The sequence below is a fragment of the Falco naumanni genome, chromosome 7, assembly GCF_017639655.2.
Source record: "Falco naumanni isolate bFalNau1 chromosome 7, bFalNau1.pat, whole genome shotgun sequence".
Taxonomy (NCBI): Eukaryota; Metazoa; Chordata; class Aves; order Falconiformes; family Falconidae; genus Falco; species Falco naumanni.
The window spans coordinates 21,450,172-21,467,842 of NC_054060.1; the positions used below are offsets into that span (position 1 = coordinate 21,450,172).

The 17,671-nt window shown below is 41.9% G+C and overlaps 1 protein-coding gene across 3 annotated transcripts in view; it reads right to left on the reverse strand.

Moving 5' to 3' along the window:
• The window catches only part of RORA (RAR related orphan receptor A), a 384,509-nt gene that overhangs the window by 17,675 nt on the left and 349,163 nt on the right, over nucleotides 1-17,671 (reverse strand). For 2 of the 3 annotated variants that reach the window (XM_040600296.1, XM_040600295.1), the window contains 3 exons: nucleotides 12,219-12,304; nucleotides 3,846-3,987; nucleotides 1,803-2,198 (listed from right to left, as the gene is read on the reverse strand). In XM_040600296.1, the coding sequence (XP_040456230.1) occupies nucleotides 1,803-2,198; nucleotides 3,846-3,987; nucleotides 12,219-12,304 (624 nt within the window). The remainder of the gene's footprint in view (nucleotides 1-1,802; nucleotides 2,199-3,845; nucleotides 3,988-12,218; nucleotides 12,305-17,671) is intronic. The other variant, XM_040600297.1, reaches the window with a different exon arrangement.

Genomic DNA, 17,671 nt, shown 5'->3' on the forward strand with positions numbered 1-17,671 from the left:
CTGCTATGCTTGGTTAAAAAACACCTGTAAGGCAGATTTTCATTGTATTAATAAACTAGATGCCAGAAACCTTTAGAGACACCTTCAAAAACATGAACAGCACACTGAGACACCCGAATCCCACTTCCGCTTTGTCTTTCTCTTTCCCCCTCGACTCCTCACATGTGTCTGTTGTCCCATTTCAGCTCTTCGGCTGTCATCATAGCTTTCATGTATTTCAGAGCAATTTTTTTTTATTTCTTACAAGTGTGTACTTAAAACATTGGCTCTCACTAGCAGCACCTGACAGCATTATACCTGTGCCCTTGCAGGATACAGAAGGTGAAATATTACTGTGTTAGTCACAAACCTCGACCTCAGCTCTGGACTGTATTTCAGCACACACCTAAATACTTTCATTGAACCAACCACACCTTTCTAAATTGAAACCTTAGTCTGGAAGACAAACATTCTTCAAACGTTGTTTGGTAATGCCAATGCTGGGCACCCAAATCATGCTCTGTAGGGTTTAAATGCAAGCACTATGTAAATAAAGGTAAGCAACGTGACAAACTTATTTTTGGCCAGTGTTCCAAACTCAACACCTGGCTTAGAAAGGAAAAGCCCCTTCTGTTTTCTGTGGGCTTATTGCAAATCTTTTAATAACCCCCGTGAGAATATTAACAACCAGTTGATTGAGACAAAACTCACAGCAGAGCCTTTATCCTAATTTTTTCTTCTCATTTTTACCTATCTGTAACTGAAGTTATTTGAACTCAAGCCAAATGCAATATTTTGGCTGTCACAATGAATTATATTGCAGAGTACTGCATTCTGCAATGTAAGGACATTAAAAAGTAAGTATCTTCATCCCTTCCTCTCTGCAAAATTTCCTAAAAGAACATAAACTGAACTAAATAAAGCAAAATTCGTATCACATACTTGTCCCTAACTAAAAAAAGCTAGCAAAAAGAGAAAAATTTAACTTGGGACACCAGACTTTTCAAACTATGTTTAGATTTTCATAATGGAGTAATTAGCAAAAGTGTTGCCTAAGCAAGCAAAATCAGTTTTAAATGCCTGACTGTTTATGTAAGTAACAGAATCTTAAAGCTACTTCTCTAGTGTCCTGTTCGCTTATAAGCAGTTCACACAGCATGCTCTAACTCGGCTCTCAGATGCTGACAAGTCACAGTTGTGGAATTCAGCCCTAGTGTAATCATTTGGGGAAAAGTTTAAAGTAAAACATGCTAACTAACATGGTCGTTATAAGGCTCTTAGGGAAATTATCAAAACTTGCTACATTCAGAAATTTTCTTGAAGTATCTGGGGCCAGATTCTCTTCAACCAGTGGCAAAGAGAACCACCCTCAGATTAGACTGGTGCTTCAGTTTCATATTTCCCAGGTAACGGGTGAAGAGCAGAAATAAAATCAACCTCATCACTTTTTGTTAGAAAATAATAATAAAAAAAGCGTATAGAGGTAATGCAAAAGAACATAAAATGTTCAAAAACAGCCTGCAAAAAAAGAAATACTGTCTGTTTGCTCAACACTAAAAATAAGCTTGTTAAACAGTATTCAAAGGGTCCCATTACAAGAACTACTAGAGCTGATACCCCAAGCTCCTGCCTTTTTTAGTCCAGTCCCATAAAGTGTTCACCGAGTACCCTGAGCAGGGTGTCGTGCACTTCACAGAAGAATGCCCATCCATGCTCACGGCTGTACTGAAGCAGCATTCTTGCTGTCACCTGGCTAAACGTGTCACTTTAATCCAAAGGGTACTATTAAGACAATTACAATGGAAGCTTTTCTCTCTCATTACCTAATTCTGCCATGGACACAGTTGGAGAGGTCTCCCCATTTGTAAAAGAACAATAAGGGAAGAAGCCCGATGCTGGTGTGTAGTCACATATTGGTTCTGGTTTGATTCCATTAATATCAAGACCCGACTGATCTGGAGAAGGCTGTATGTCTAAGTAGAAGCTGCTAACTGCAGAGTCTGCTTTGCTACCTTCAGGGGTATGCCCATCAATGTAATTACTGAGGTCATCATGTAGCTCTGTTAACCCATTGGTGGTGATATTGTATGTTGGTGTTAGTGGTTCTGCCTCTCCTGGTTGCTGCTGATGATCTCGCTGCTGCTGCTGCATTCGATGTTTCTGCACCTCCGCGTACAGGCTGTCCCTCTGCTTTTTTGACATTCGACCAAACTTTACAGCTGAAATACAGACACACAACATGTTACATCTCAACAAATCCACTGCTGCATTTTCATTGTCTTGGGTCTTTAAATGCTATGTGGAAGGACACGGTGTAAAAGGCACATCAGTGGGATGGGCAGAGCCAAGAATCACTGCTGTCAGTTACAGGTACAGAGCTGCAGCATCTGCTCTTTAAAGACCGTTCTAACACGCTACTTAAACGGACCATTAGAAGTCATTGTTTTAGCTTAATTCATTAACTTTCCACTTCTATATTGAAAAAAATTTCTTTTATATGTCCACCAAAGTTGACAGATGCATCTCTTCAGCATTCAGATCCTACCTAGAAAAGCAGAAGCTGAAACAGAATATGCTGTCCTGAGATAACGGTCCAGTTCCTACTAGTGTATGTTCATACCACAGAGTAAACTTGGAGTTAGGTATAACCGTGTGCAGTCTATCTCACGGAGTACCTAAAGCAAGCGTTGGTGTTAGGACTGAAGCACACAGGAAGAACCTGCTTTCCATGCAGCTTACTGTGATAAGCAAGAATGTTTATCTGGTGAATTACTGTTAAAAATATATGCGTGTCCATGTGCACGTGCACATGTGTGCATGTATCTCTCCATAAAATTATTACTACTTTGAGAAGTATTAATGTGAAGCATAAGCCAGAAGCAAATGGTTTGCAACATCCAGGGGATTCCTAAGGGCCTAGTATGTGATTTCGAGGACCTGTATTTGCTGTAAAACCTCATTGCTGAGGAAGGTGACTACTAGCTTGTACTTTTCTACAGAAAAGCGAACACGTTGGAGGGAACAGTGATGACTTGATCACCCATTTCAGGTTTTCACTATCATGTCCAATAAAAATATTAAGGCAATGTAATTCAAGAAGTAAATGCAATCTGAAAACAATCTCCTTCATCGGGCCTCATGTACACAGAACAATGAACGTGTGTTTGTAGAACTTGTAGCGTTGCAATCACTATGGCAGGGGAAAAGACTGAGTCAGATGTTCAAACTGGGTAAGCGATGGCGGCTTGGTTCCATCTGCGGGGGCGGCACCAAGTGTCAGCTGCGGATCCAGTTCTAACCCAGTTATGTAAGCTTCCATTTTACAGAGGTGGGTTTTCGTCATTATACTAGGTGCAATTTTGAGCTTAATATTAACAGCACTGGAACGCACTTTCTTTGTGAAACACATTTCTATCTTTGAAAAACCACTGCGCTATTTTATCTTTGTGTTTTTTTCCATTATTCATTATATACATTTAAGCTTCCGTATTGTGAAACGGTTCTGATCTGTACCAGTACGGCAATCAATGTTACTTGCAACTATAGTATGTCACTTAAACTGGAATGAACACATACAGAAAGTATTAACTGCATCTTCAAGAAGTGACCAGAGGCAAACCTCTTAACCCGGGAACTGCAATACTTGAGTAGGAAAAAAAAAATAAATCCAAGAACTTCGTACATGCCTCAATGTATATATATATATTTATGTGGATACATAGCAACATAAAAAAACCACTTGATGGTCTCAACTATCATCCCGATGCACAATTAACTTTTAAATTCTGTGTTGTTTTATTTGAACACACAGTATACTAAACATTATTTTACTTTTTGCGATTAAGCTACGTGCTAGCAGAGCTTACCATCTCGAGACATCCCCACAGCAAGGCATTTCTGTAATCGACAGTGTTGGCAGCGGTTTCTACTGGTTCGGTCAATCAAACAGTTCTTCTGGCGAGGACAGGAGTACGTAGCATTGCTTTGCTGACTCCTTCTGAAAAAGCCCTGTAATAGAGTTGCAAAATACAAGCCAAGAAGCTGTTAACTGATGGAGCAAATAAAGACTCTGAAAGGTAGCATGCCTAACAGAAAATAAAGTTCAAGTGTACTAAAGTCAACTAAAGGAAGTTAAGAGGTTGTGGGGTTTTTTTCTCTTTTCTAGAAACAAATGAAAGCCCAGTAACTAGCTGGGAACAGTTCATTAAAAAAGTGCTATGCCACATAAAGGAATTACACGCTTTTTCACTGATTTTACAGATCCCATATTACATATGGTACACCAGTTCTTTCCAAATGAGATAAAACTAATCCTAGACCTAGGTTTCCTTGATTCCCTGTCTTTCCTGGGTCAGCACCGATCTCCAAAACAGGGAGGATTCAACAGCTGCTACCCTGTTCTGTTCTTTGGAGCTGACAATGGCAGGCTCTGATGTTCAGCCTCACCAACACACGTATGTGTTTAAAATACAGAACGTGATGCTGAGCAGTTCCTTCTAGAAAGAACCATTTTTAAAAATTATTTTTCTTGGTTTGATGCTAACTAATGAGGTTTTATTCAACTTGGTGCAGGATTTAGATTTTTAAAGATGGGGCAAGCTAAAACAGAATTTCTGTATTATCTCTTTTCTGAGTCAACTGCAATGGGTAGACCCATCTCCAAAGGCAGTCAGGGCTGGAAGGTTACGCAGGAGTTACAACTTAGTCCTCGCCATCAGAATGGTGCATGTTATTAACCACTATGCCAGTTGTTTGCTTTGAAGTTCATTTCATCTTTTTGCCACAGACTGTCCAAACATATGCTTGTGCATGTGTAATACCTACTTCACAAGGATTCTGCAAAGATGTAGTCATTCTAAAGAGGCATTTGAGATCAGTGAGCACAGTATTTTAGTTTTATGGTGCCACATAATGGATTAATTAACAGCGCTGCAAAGGAAATACTTCCTCAGAAAGGCTGGGCACCTTTTAATTAAAGCTGGACTTTAACCAAATTTTTATTTATTTGAAGGCCACATTCTGGAGTTCCTCGGCACACGCACACTCTGTCCAGACACCTGGTGAAATAAACAACAGGAAGGACTTCGGCGTGACAAGTAAGAGACTTCCCAGCAAACTTTCCGCTGACAGGAACATGGCAACACACAGAGATAAAGCCCCCCATTCCACCTTACAAGGAGGGCACCAGTCTTCGTCCATTACGCCCCTTTTATTAAAGCTTTAATGGGGAAGCACAGAGTATAAGAAAAAGAGGAACATGAAGATGCCTGTCTTTAATCCTGTTTGCCTGTACATTATTTCTCACCCATTTATTCTGGTCTTTGCTTCTATATGATTGAACTTTCAACTGCTTTTTAATATTGGCCAATAGTGAGGTGATCATCACTGAGACTGAAAGTATTGCACATATTGAGCTCTGAGTTGCATCCTAAAGAAATCCTAAAATACCGTGGAAATTTCTACCATTCCAACACCATGACTGATCCCTCTGGAGGACCAACTCTGAGATAAGCAGACGGCTCAATTTCCAGTTCTGTTACCACCCTTAGCGGACCCTTTCTTTCACTCCAGTGCAAATACATCTGCAAGTGCAGTGCGACTCACTAGAAAAACAGGATTGGGATCGGCCTGATCAGTGACTTACTGATCAAGGTCCTGCATCTCTGCATTACCAGTCCCTTAAAATTTCAGTTCTCCAAACACTTTTAACAGTTGCACTGAGTGACATGCTCACATATGAACTGTATGAAGAAGTCTCTGCCACCACTGAGATCCTGAAAGTCAGGTTGATCAATGGGTAAAACAAACCTGGGCCAATAACCCCAAAGATCTAGACATTTTCCTCTAGTCGAGATGTACACTGAGTCTGTACTGCCAGTTTGGCATATTTCTCTTTATTAAAAATAGTCTTGTCAAGCTGAGGATTATTTTTAGTATCATAATAGAGAAAATACTGGGCTTTTCGCTTTTCCAGATTTTCCCTAGAGACACAGCTGCTTAATACATTTTAGTGGACCATATATCAGCTAAGTTACAGCTTGAAGCAAAATTTTCAATAGAGCAGAGTTGCCTGGAACTGGTGCCTTTAAAAGCACTTGCACTTTACAAACCAGAGATGTAGTAGAGTGCTTTTAAGAACAAACCCTGCAATGCTACGTGGGCTTGCTGAAAACATCAGCAGTAGCTAAAGGAAAAAAACCCCTTGCCTCAAACTTCAGAAATGAATCTAAAGTTGTCCGGAGTTCAGAAATACACGCATCTGGGATGTGGGATTGAACTGACAATGAAGTCAAACAGAGGGTTTTTTACTCTCAAAGTTCTTCTACACTGTTGTCATATACTTGGGAGTGTTCAAACCTCTTGGTGGTCCTTGGACCCTCCATAGCCTTACAAGACACATGGGGAAGCCCCTATTACATGAGCCTTCTGTAAGTAAATACAGTTTCTTCCCAGGTTGTTTCTTCACCCCTTTTATTAGAAGAAGAGAAGGCGAGACTCTATATTCTGTTGTTCTATTTCCTCGCTTTTGCCAGAGGCACAGAGCTAGCTGTAATTTTTCCACCAGGAAGGAGGAGGTGGATGCATGCATGGTACACGTGTATATGTTCCGGCATTATGCAAACCAGCCCAGGCCACATGCTTTTAATTGCATACATGTTCGCAACCCTTATTTCACATTCAGACGATTGCCTAATGGGCCACAGGCAGAGTGGACCCCTCCTGATCAAACACACGAACCCAACCACTGCTGCACTTGAGAGGTCACTGCAACGGCCGGCAGGGTCCCAACCCGTCTCTGGTAGTGAGTGTCCGGAGCCCTGCCTCCTGCTGATGTCACTGTAAAGATCCAGCTGGTTTTGATGAGGCATCATTGAGCTTTGCATGTCTCCCTTTTTATGTAGATGTGTTACCACAGTGCCAGAAGAAGAGCGGAGCAGATTACAAGCCATAGCTTCATCTCTGCATTTCAGACTCCTATTTATATACAAAACAATATATGGGTTTTCAAATGCTGCTAAGAAATCAAGTTTGGGGAAAAAAAGGGCACAAGAACTTTTCATCTGCAAGTCAGTTTGAATAACAACTTGTTAAAAAGAACTTTGAAATGTAAATAGCGAAGTCTATTAATAGTTTCAGTAACTTCCCTGCTCGGTGGCTCAGTGTTACCGATGTTTGTGCCTCAGCTGGCTCCTGAGCTGGGGAAGAGGCCGTTGTGCTGCCCTGGTGTCCCAAACGGCACCGCACAGACGCCCTCCCCGCTGCGGCGCAGGCTGAAATGCTGATCTCATGTTTGGTCTTTTGACAAATTTTCATTTAATGAATTGATTCCTACAGTTCATTAACATACCCACTTCCACTTCTGTATACACATATGTCTTAATTAGCTGCTCATTGGCTGTTTAATTACAAGAAAACAGCTGACAGCTGCCTTGCTGCATCCTAGTGGCAGACGTTTTGGAATGACTGTATGCAAGCCTGTGACAACAAAGGCTTATTCATAATCCCATGATTTATGGCTAATACTTAAAGACTTCCACGTATCATTAAGTTTTGCAATATTCTAAGCAATTAACAATTAATTGCGGGGGTCATTCTTTTACTGTTTTGTAAAGCAAACTAACACAAATTTTCCTCAAAGAAACATCAGAAAAATACACTGCCATATGAAAGGCAGGTGAACATTAAAATTGGATTTTTAACTCTTTTATGACAATGAGTACATATTTTAGTTGTACAGGGAGGAGAGTGCTGCGACAATATTGTTTAATAGACTTTCTTAATGAAGTATTGATAAAAAAGTTACAGGATGACTGAAAAGAGAGGAAAGATGTTCAGGTTTACATCTGTAATAAAGGCAGGCGTGAGACTGTTCCTCTGGTTATACAAGGCCCCTGACCAGCCCTTTCTGCAACATGGCTCGTCTCTTTTCTAACATGTTTTGCTTGAAATGGGCTAGGCAAAAAACTAAAATACAGAAAAACTTCAAAAGCATGAATTCAAGGTAAATGTTTGCTACACCAGTATAACACTCCACATTTAACAGAGTAATGAGAAACCAGCTAGCGAAGAAAGTGAAGTAACAAACATGGACATTCCTTGTAGTTACAATGACCAAGACCACCTCCGGTCTTGAAGGACACGAGACAAAAGCCAGCACCTATAAACCTCTGAAAATGTGTGAGCCGCCCTGCACGGGTGGTCTGATGAGACCGGCTGCGTACCGCCAAGTAGGGAGGGATCACCCTCATGCGTTTGTGGGTTAGCTGGCCATGAACTGACATTATTGATGGCAAAAGCCAGTAACTGCATCTGCAAATTAAAAGACATAGTTCATTAATAAAAACTTAATGTCAAACTAAATGCTTTGCTATGTCCTTTTGAAGCATTCATGTGTTTTCTGACAATGCTGAACTGATTCAGCTGTCAGCCCTGAGAAAAGAATACGGGTGTGTACAAACCAGCCTCCTTTCTCAGCACGGTCCCCCAGAGCAAAAGGCTGTTTTCAGGCTCCTGTGGCTAACGGCTGAGGAAGGGCTCCATACAGGTACTAGTTTTTTTCAGTAGTGCTACTACGACAGTATTATTTCCAGTCTTACACAGAAGAATAAACTTTCATTCCTGAGTCATGGTACAGTCTTGTGTCATTCTTCACCCGTGCTTCTGAGTAAAAATCTGATATGATTAATCGCATCTTCCCTTTTCTCCCATTATATGTTGTATACTGGATATCAGCAATGAGTGGATAGAAAAAAACACCTCTCTTAAAATTTATTTTATTTATAATAAGCCACCAGAGCTCTCCTACATGAATTATAAAGCAGAGCCTGGTTCAAAACTTAATTTTTCACTGGGGAGAAAAAGAGGTCAGGGTGTTAAACTTAATTTTTTAAAGGCAGATTCAAATTCAGCTAAATAAGTTGATGGGTTGGGAGTACTCGGCGATGTCTGTGCAAAAACACAGCCACCAACCTCATAAAAACAGCAAGTAACATTGTATCAAGGCAGGAAATGAAAACTTCTCAAGAAACACTAATTGGCTTAATTACAAATCTTCAGTGCTAGTTATGTGAAACACAATACAAAAGCAAAAGCTGGTTGGAGAACTTTCAGCTGTGTGGAATGCAAGGGTCACAAACCTGCAGAAGAGCACGAGGACCAGCAAAAGTCACTTTGACAAAAGCTTGCCAATGATTTTGTATGTGACACAGATTAGGATAGCAAAATAGCTCTTGGCAACTAAAATGTCACTTTAGGTTTTAAATCAATTCTATTTCTGGTGGTTAGTTTTATTTACATGGTAGCACTTAATATTACTATTAAGTAACATTAAAGCTCACACCAAACTGGAGCGAAAAACGGTGAGAGCTGAAAACATCCCACTTTGCTGCTGCGGCTGCCGCTGTTGCTGCCTGTAGATCATTCTTGACAGGCCAGGCTTGAGAGGGCAGCAGCACATCTGTGCGCTTCTGATGACTAAGGGCCTGATCCTGCCATCTGATGCACGTGGATGGGTTTGCAGCACCTGTGCAGAACCTCACGGATTTCTCTGGGACTGTCTGTGTGCAGGACATCAGCTCCAGGAATCAGAGCACAGGACTGGGAAACCAGGGCTTCAGAGCAAGGTACTTTTTACAAGGGAAGGTTCAGCATAACATGAAGAGCAATGTAAGCATGCTCAAACCTGCCGAGATCACAGCCACAGAAAAGCTGGGAAAAAAACATACCCATACACACCTGGCTCATTTGGCAGAAGCCAAGCTATGCCAACCTCTTCGCCAGCCAAAATAGTTCTGTTGGGTGAGACTTTGTTGACATTACCGCGGAAGAGCTCAGCACAAACAAAATCCATCTGCTACAGTAGGACATTTTAACTGCTGCCTAGGCCATGATCATTTAAACTCTTCCTGTGACCTGTGCCCACTAGCACTCCCCTGTCTATCACTACCTGCAGGTCACCTGGGCCCTGGCATGAGAGAAGAGTGTCAGAGCTAGTTCCCTTCAGAAAGTGAGATAACTTACTTAACTCAGTGGATACTCACCGGCTTTAAAATTCTGCCTGAAATTGTATGGCTGGAAAAATTTATTCTGCTACTCCAAGGAAAGGAGAAAATGCCTAACTTCATTCTCTGGGCCACAGTCTTACTCATGCACGCTCTGCTTTCAAGGTGCCAACGGGTTCCAGTGTGCTGAGCATACTTGCCTGCTTGCCTCCCCTTCTGCTGTCTCCCTCCTCCTGGCCGTTCTGGTGGGATTCTCAGAAGCAAACCGAGCACTGCACAGAGCACCCGGAGAGCTCCATTTATACAGAATTTGAAGGAAGATAATTTGTTCTAAAACATACGGAACTGCACACGCATTCCTCACTATCAGGCTAGCATCTGTTGTCCTGACTGCTGGAAGTACACAAAGGACTTTTCTCCTAATAACTCGCATTTGCATTTATTCCCAGGAAAGCACAGTCACTCTGATGGAGGATACGGATACGTCTGTGCCTTGCCCGCAGTGCTAAGTGCCTACCAGCTACATACTAACAGCTGTGACTGCGAGTATGCACTCTGTTGCTTCCTTCTGCATGCAGCCGTGCTGCTGCTTTTGGTGGGGGCTCTTCTTGCGTACAGGGCTTAGGAGAAGGCAAGGCCAAAGAACTGTGTGAAGGTGAAGCAGAAAATAATACGACTGGCAACTTTTCTTTGGCAGCCTGCTCCTGTTCTGCAACCAGCCCAGTTGAGAAAGGCCCATTTTCTGCGCATATGAGCATCAGCACTACACTAACCTCAGTCTGCTGACAATGATGTTCATCACAGATCTTGAGGCAGTCTCTCAGGTATAGTGGTCCCAGACCATTTAAGGATTAAAGAGGTCTCAGACCTTGAAGGTAACTTGATGCTCTTTGACAAGACAGGCATACAGCAGAATTCTCACTGCAGATGTCTGCTGCTTCACGCAGCTGAAATTTGACAAATGCTGCTCAACTACAGAAAGCTGAAACCACTTTATTATCAACGCAGTTTTAGTGCATTTCTTGCATTTTCCACAGCAACAGCAGTTACAAAGAGCAGAAGGTGCTGTCCTGTACCATTCTGCCATTCTCAGATTTATTTTTTTACCTTCCTTCTTACCAATGCTTCTATGAGACTGAGAGAATGTGTTAATGAACCACATAATAATAATAATATATAATATTATATATATGATATATAATTATAATATATTATATAACCAGCGCAAACACAGAAGAAATCTCTGTAATGGGAAAGCAAGGGAGTTACTTTTGGAAGATGCGTGGTAGCACCAAGCATGTCAGGAGAGCAGACTAAAAACTCTCATAAATATAAATTCTTCACACCTAAAGTGTAGATTAAGGGTAGAAAACCTATCAGCATGGGATTGCAACATGTACGTACATGAGGAAAGCAACAAGCTAGAGCACAGCTGTGCACAGTCTCATCCCAAGCTAGCACTGTAATTCTGTACTGCTGATAAAATGAGTGATTAGCTTCACAGCACTCTGGCCTAGTGTTAGCGTTGTCGGATTTAATTCTTGGTTGTGAGAGACAAACTAAACAAAACAGAAATGCTTCTAGTGTAATCCTTGTTCACCCGAGTAACTGAAGGTACACATTCAGGAAAAAAATCTAAGCCGAAACCTTACACAGCAATGGCTGCACTGCAAGGAGTAAGCACTGCTTCCAGCAAGACCTGAGTATTCCTAAATGACCTGAACACTAGTAGCATGTGCTGTTTGCACAACATGATGGTCCATGCCAAACAGAAGGGATTTGTAACATGTAGCAGATTACAAAAGAAAACTGAAAAGTTGGAGAGTTCTCACATATTTCAACACAGCTTCTTAGCATGTTACAAAGCAAAAATGGAGAGGGAGATTCAAGAAAGCCACAAACTCCCTCTCAAGTGAATCCATGGAACAGATTCTTTGTGGTATGCTAGAAGCAGATCATCTTTCTGTAGACAGTTTATAGCTCACACAGCAGAACTGCATGATTTCTGAAACGCGTCCCAAAATTTGGGGCAGGCTCTGTGTGTGTGTGTGTGTGTCAGAAAAATGCTCTATTTAAAACCCAAATAAAACTTGAGATTCCCCAATTGCTTCCATATTCTTTGAAACAGAATCCACCGATCCAACTTCAATGCAATGCTTACTCTTTAGAAAAGGAAGGAAAATAATCGCTATCAAAAGGCTAAATGCTGTTTTAAGACTTAATATTTTAGAAACTTACCTTGCAGCCTTCACATGTAATGACACCATAATGGATTCCTGATGATTTGTCTCCACAGATCTTGCATGGAATAATTTCAATTTGAGCTGCAACAGAAGCACGCAACCAGTTAATTACATTTTCTTTTAAACACCTTATAAAAGCATTCCCTGATCAGCATTTGTACAGTGAAAACTAATAACCTGCTAAACATTATACTGCATTAACTATTCATTGCTGAACTGCAAGGGTCCCCTAGAGCTTTGGACTAAATTATGGCTGCTCATTATATAATAGCTTTTGGGTTATTAAAATGGGTCATTTGAGAAGGTGTTTAAGAGCCCACAAGAAGGCTAGAATCAGCATTTCAAAGCCAAAAAGAATAGGAGAGTTCACATTTTGGCCAAAGAGCTAAGATGACACGAGAAAGGTTTCTTCCAGTCTTATTCATGTGAGATTGTAAAAGGTAAAGTTTAAAGTTTGCCCTGCCTGAAAATGACTGCAGCGCCTATACCGGAGGCTCACCAGCGCGCCACCCGTGCACAGGGCTGGCCAACCCTGAAGAGAAGTAACAAGGCAAACAGCAACCACGTTTTACATGAGAAACCCAAAATTCACGTATCTGAATTATCAGGACATGTTTGTGTATAAGCTACCACAAAATGAACAAGGGAGGAAAAGGCAGCAGCATTCCAGTCCAAAAAACAAAGGAGTTGGTGCAGTCTGGAAAACGCCAGAGGGATGTATGACACGAAAGCCCTGATTTTTTTAAACTGCACTTCATACACAGAAAGCATACCTACTCCATTTGGGTTAGTATGTGGAAGAACCCGCACCTATCTCTAAATCACAGCACCTTCCCACACGGGTACGCGGATTTAAGAAGGGAGCCCTGCACGCTCAGGAATACCTCATCAACTGCCTCTGGAGTATATGGCTGCAGTCATTTCGCTAGCGAGTCTTTTTGGATAGGACCGGTCTGAGGCAGTGCCACAGACCAGCAGCCCATGTTTTACTTCTGCTTGCCTGTGCTCACACAAAGCACAGGCTCTACACATGAGGCAGATGATCACAATATCCCAAGAAAGCCTTTTGCTGCAGTTGGGTCAGCGTCAGGCTGTCAGTTCTGAACCGGCTTAGCCCCAACAGGAGCACAAACGCAACTCTTGCTGTGTCTCTAACTGTGACATATTAACCATCAGAAGTGCTGCTAATCTCCTGCGAGGAACTGAAATCTGTTCACAAGGTGCCCGATTGTCTCTGAGAACTTTTATTTCACCCAAGTCTATGGCTACCCAGGCTGTGACAACCCACAAAATAGCGTCTAATACTGTTTTACAATGCATTAGCTTAACTTCAGTTGTACTCCTAAGGCTGCTTTCAAGAAGTCATGTCCACTCTTAGCAACACTGCATGTTACAGGCCATTAAACCTCTAACTGACTGCTTATTATTGAACAAGAATCATCTACCAATGCTGCTGTGTGCTCCACTTCATTGCAGCCCTACATCACAGTTCAGCATCAGGCCAAAACTAGAAGATAACTGTGAACTAGAAGACCAGAAGACTTTTAGCATAGCACTGACTGTGCTAAAATATTTCTTCACAATATTCTCTAGATGACATCAAATGCAACAGTGTGAGCAGCCGAGTAGCAACCGAATAGCATCCATGTGCTCCCAGGAACCCAACAGCAGCTCAGATGCTCTGCAGAGGAAAGCAGTGCCCAGCAGCTACGGGGCAACCCTGCTTTTTCCCTGGCAGTTCCATATCAGCAGCTTTCAAAACAGTTTCATACAGCAGGACACCACTTGCATCTGCTTCCATCACAAGGATCTTTGCATTCTCAACCTTTAATCCCCCACCTTCCCTGCAGCAACAGAACGATAGGCTGAAATTAAAAGGTCTGTTTGGGACACTTAAGGAAGGAAATACTTCTTCCCTGCAGTCCTCCAAAAACTGTTTTAATTTCACTTTGCTCTCAGCTAACACATTAAACACAATGGAGCAGGAAGTGAACTAATAAAAGGGAAAAATAAAGTGTATGCTATTTTATTAATGTGTTACATTAATTATTACTAGAGCATCATATGTTTACGAATAAAGCTGCGAGCAGAAAGGGTAGCATAACCCCACTTTACATCAACAAATTGGACAACAGAGTGAAATTCTCAGAAACTCAAAATTCGTATAATGAGCAGCTCGGATTCAAAGAGCAATCCTGTGGGCAAGTTCTGGAACAAACCTACCAACTCCCAGTCGCGTCTTTTCAATATATGATTGCTTTTCTACTCTGCTACAGTGAATCAGCAGCCTTCTCCAACGCCTTTGACAGGGTCGTGACAAGGCTTATCTCAACAGCTACATGGCAATGTATTCTTTACATTTCACTCTTACACAGGATAATTACTGCCTTATTTTGAACAGGTATGATATAATTGGATCTTGTTTATCTACAATCTCCAGCAGGTTAGTTAAATCACCCATGAAGCCTGTCTATACAACCCCTATTTCTTAAGCAACAGGACATTTGCAGAGTGTTTCTGAAGGAACTTAACGTGCCTTCAAAGTGATGGCCTAAAGCTAGGTTACTAAAAGTCTAAAAGGTGCTGTAATTAATCCCAAACGCATTTTCCAGGGTGCTTTACTGTTAGAACAGAATCTCCACAGATTCACAGGCTCCAGCTGTGCCCGCGTTTGCTCATCGACCACTATGTGTGTGAGCAGCCACACCAAATTTGGTATAGCTTTAGAATTCCAGATTTCCTCCAATTTACTACATCTTCAAGGTACTTCCTTCCAATTAAGCAGGCAGCACTTAAAACTTCAGCATATCATTTCACTCTGAGATACAGGACACTGGGATGAAAGTCAGAAGCATAAACCGCCTGGCACTGCCACCACCAATGGTATTACAAATTAATGCACGGAAAGACATCAGATCAATTACTGCTCCACGTGGTTGCCCTTGCAAATCAACTCATTGAAATGGAATCCCTGTCACAAGTTCATACACTTTCCATATAGCATGAAAGGACTTAGATACTTTAAACTTACTAAATGCAAATTGCCTGTGCCAAGATTATGCATTTTTCTTACGAGGGTGAAAATATTTTCCCCACTTTTAACTTTGACATGCAAATATGTACTTGCTAAAACCTTGTTCTTATGCAAACAAGGCAGGTGGGAAATATTTTTATATGTCAAGAATATGTTCCAACTTGGTTTCTCACATTCCCAGAGTTACTTAAAGCTTCCTACTGTGCTCACATTAATTGTACCTGTTCTGTGCTTACACATTATTTGTATGGTATATTTTCCAAGATTATATAAAATACTCTAATTCATGCTTTAGACTAGAATTAGCCTAAATTACAGTTTACAATTTCTGTCTCCTGGGGTGGTGCTCAGGCTGATTCTGGTTCATGCATGAGCAAATTATTTCCCAAATATGAATTGCAGAAAAAAATAAACTCTTGTGGTTGCTTAGAAACCGCTACAGATACCCAGGTGACAGATGTAAGTTTGTATTCCCAGATTAAAGGCCTAAGAATCTTTCACACCCTGAAATAACAGTGCTTCGGAATACTACCGAGGATGCCCTGTGCCAAAGGAGCAATGAATAGGAATAAAAGCCCAAACAAACCACCAAGAGCAACAAATGCAAGCTCAAGCACAGAGACCTACCGTAAGCATCGAACAAGTTGCTACAGAAATGGCTGCCCAGAGAGAGAGGTGACCACTGAGAGCCGGGGGTGGTCATCGCTACGAACAGATGTCAAACACAAGGCAAACTCATCTCCAGAGAAGAGGGCATCTGACATCGACTAAGATCTCTCAGTGTATGTGACTTTAACATGTCGCTATTCCTATCACTGGAATGTCTGGCAATCTTCCTACTGCTGGAACATCATATGATCTTCATTTCACAGCAGGAAAACTGAGCGCGGACTCCCGTTTACTCAAAATCAGACAGAATAAGAATGTGAGCCCACGTATTACATGGGAAAAAAGCCTGTGTTTTCCCCCTGAACTTTTCTTCCTCCTCCATCCACTGTATCTTCACTTGGCAATTGCCTGAAGCAGCTCTGGTATGCTTAAATTACACGATGGCCTCCACCTAATTCCTAGTGAACGTGCCTACCAGACAACCAAAGCAAGCACCGAACGACGTCTTTTGCTGGCATTCAGAACAGAAGAATACATCTTATTGCCTCCTACTCCCGGCTTCACTTCTTTCCCCAAATCTGGAACAGTTTCACTGGGCTGGCCTGCCTTTCTCAGCCTCCCTCCCGCAGCCAGCCGCTCCAGACAGCCTCTCCCTTTTCATTAATTCCCACATCATGAAACGCTGCTTTATTCCTTGTCCGGTTTGAGCAGTAGAGGAGGAAAGGAATCTAACTCTGTGCTTGTAAGGAAATGCTCTGCACAAGCTCATCACAATCTTTAGTATCTTCTAACTCCTTGGGCAGTCTCAAATCAGGCCAAAAGCCCGTACAGCCAAGTAAAGCACAGGGCATCTTCCCCCCACTTCTGCCATTTAAGTAGAAACTGAGCCTCAAAACAGGAAAGCATATTACCAGCCCACCCCAAAGAAAAGATTTTTCAAAAGAAAAAAATTATTTTCCAAAGACAGAGGTTTTTTCCTCCCCAGTAGTGTGTCCAAATGTTTGTCTCTAGCGAATTAACTGTCTTGGGGTAGAAAAAGGATTTTCCCATTCCTCCACCTGCTTTCACAGTGTTATTTTGCAGTCATACACTCACACAGATCACATTATTTTTTCCAATTCGCAACAGGTATGAAACTTCAGATTTGGCACCCTGGGAAGGGCTCTTCAATGGAAGCAAAACTCGGTCCCCTTTCCTGCCTTTTAGGTGAGATTCACCTTGCTGACCTGAGCTATCTTGAAAGTTGGGTAATTAGCTAAAGTTAATTGCCTTGTCTGCTTCTAGAGTGATGAGGAAGGAAGGGAAAGAGAAAAAGAAAGGGAGGGGGAAAGAGAAAGCAAGAAGGAAAAAGGGAGAAGGGTCATGACTCATCTTATTTGAGACAAGTGAGATGAACCCCTGAGTGGAGATACCTCCTCTTCACTCACCAGAGAAGGAATTTAATGATACCTTAATTACAAGCCTAACTTTTAGAAGGTGAAAGTCAGGTGAATCCTACTGCCTCTTACTATTTCCAAATTGAAAAATCAGAATTTTCTGGAAAGGAAACCCTGAGTATACCTGTCCCCTCCCGTGGTACATATGGTCCCAATCACTGTGTACGCTGGCACCATCGAGGTGAGAGCATTTCTATGGAGCTGCCATCACAGCTCCCACCCGGCAGCTCTCAAGGCAGCAACATCAAGAAATCCCAGGTACACACGTTCCTTTTTTGCTCAGTAAAGACAGACTCCAGCACACACTGGTTAGTCTGCCAGGTCAGTCTCTGTTCCTTAAACCCCCTACGTGCGCTGAGCATCCTTCTC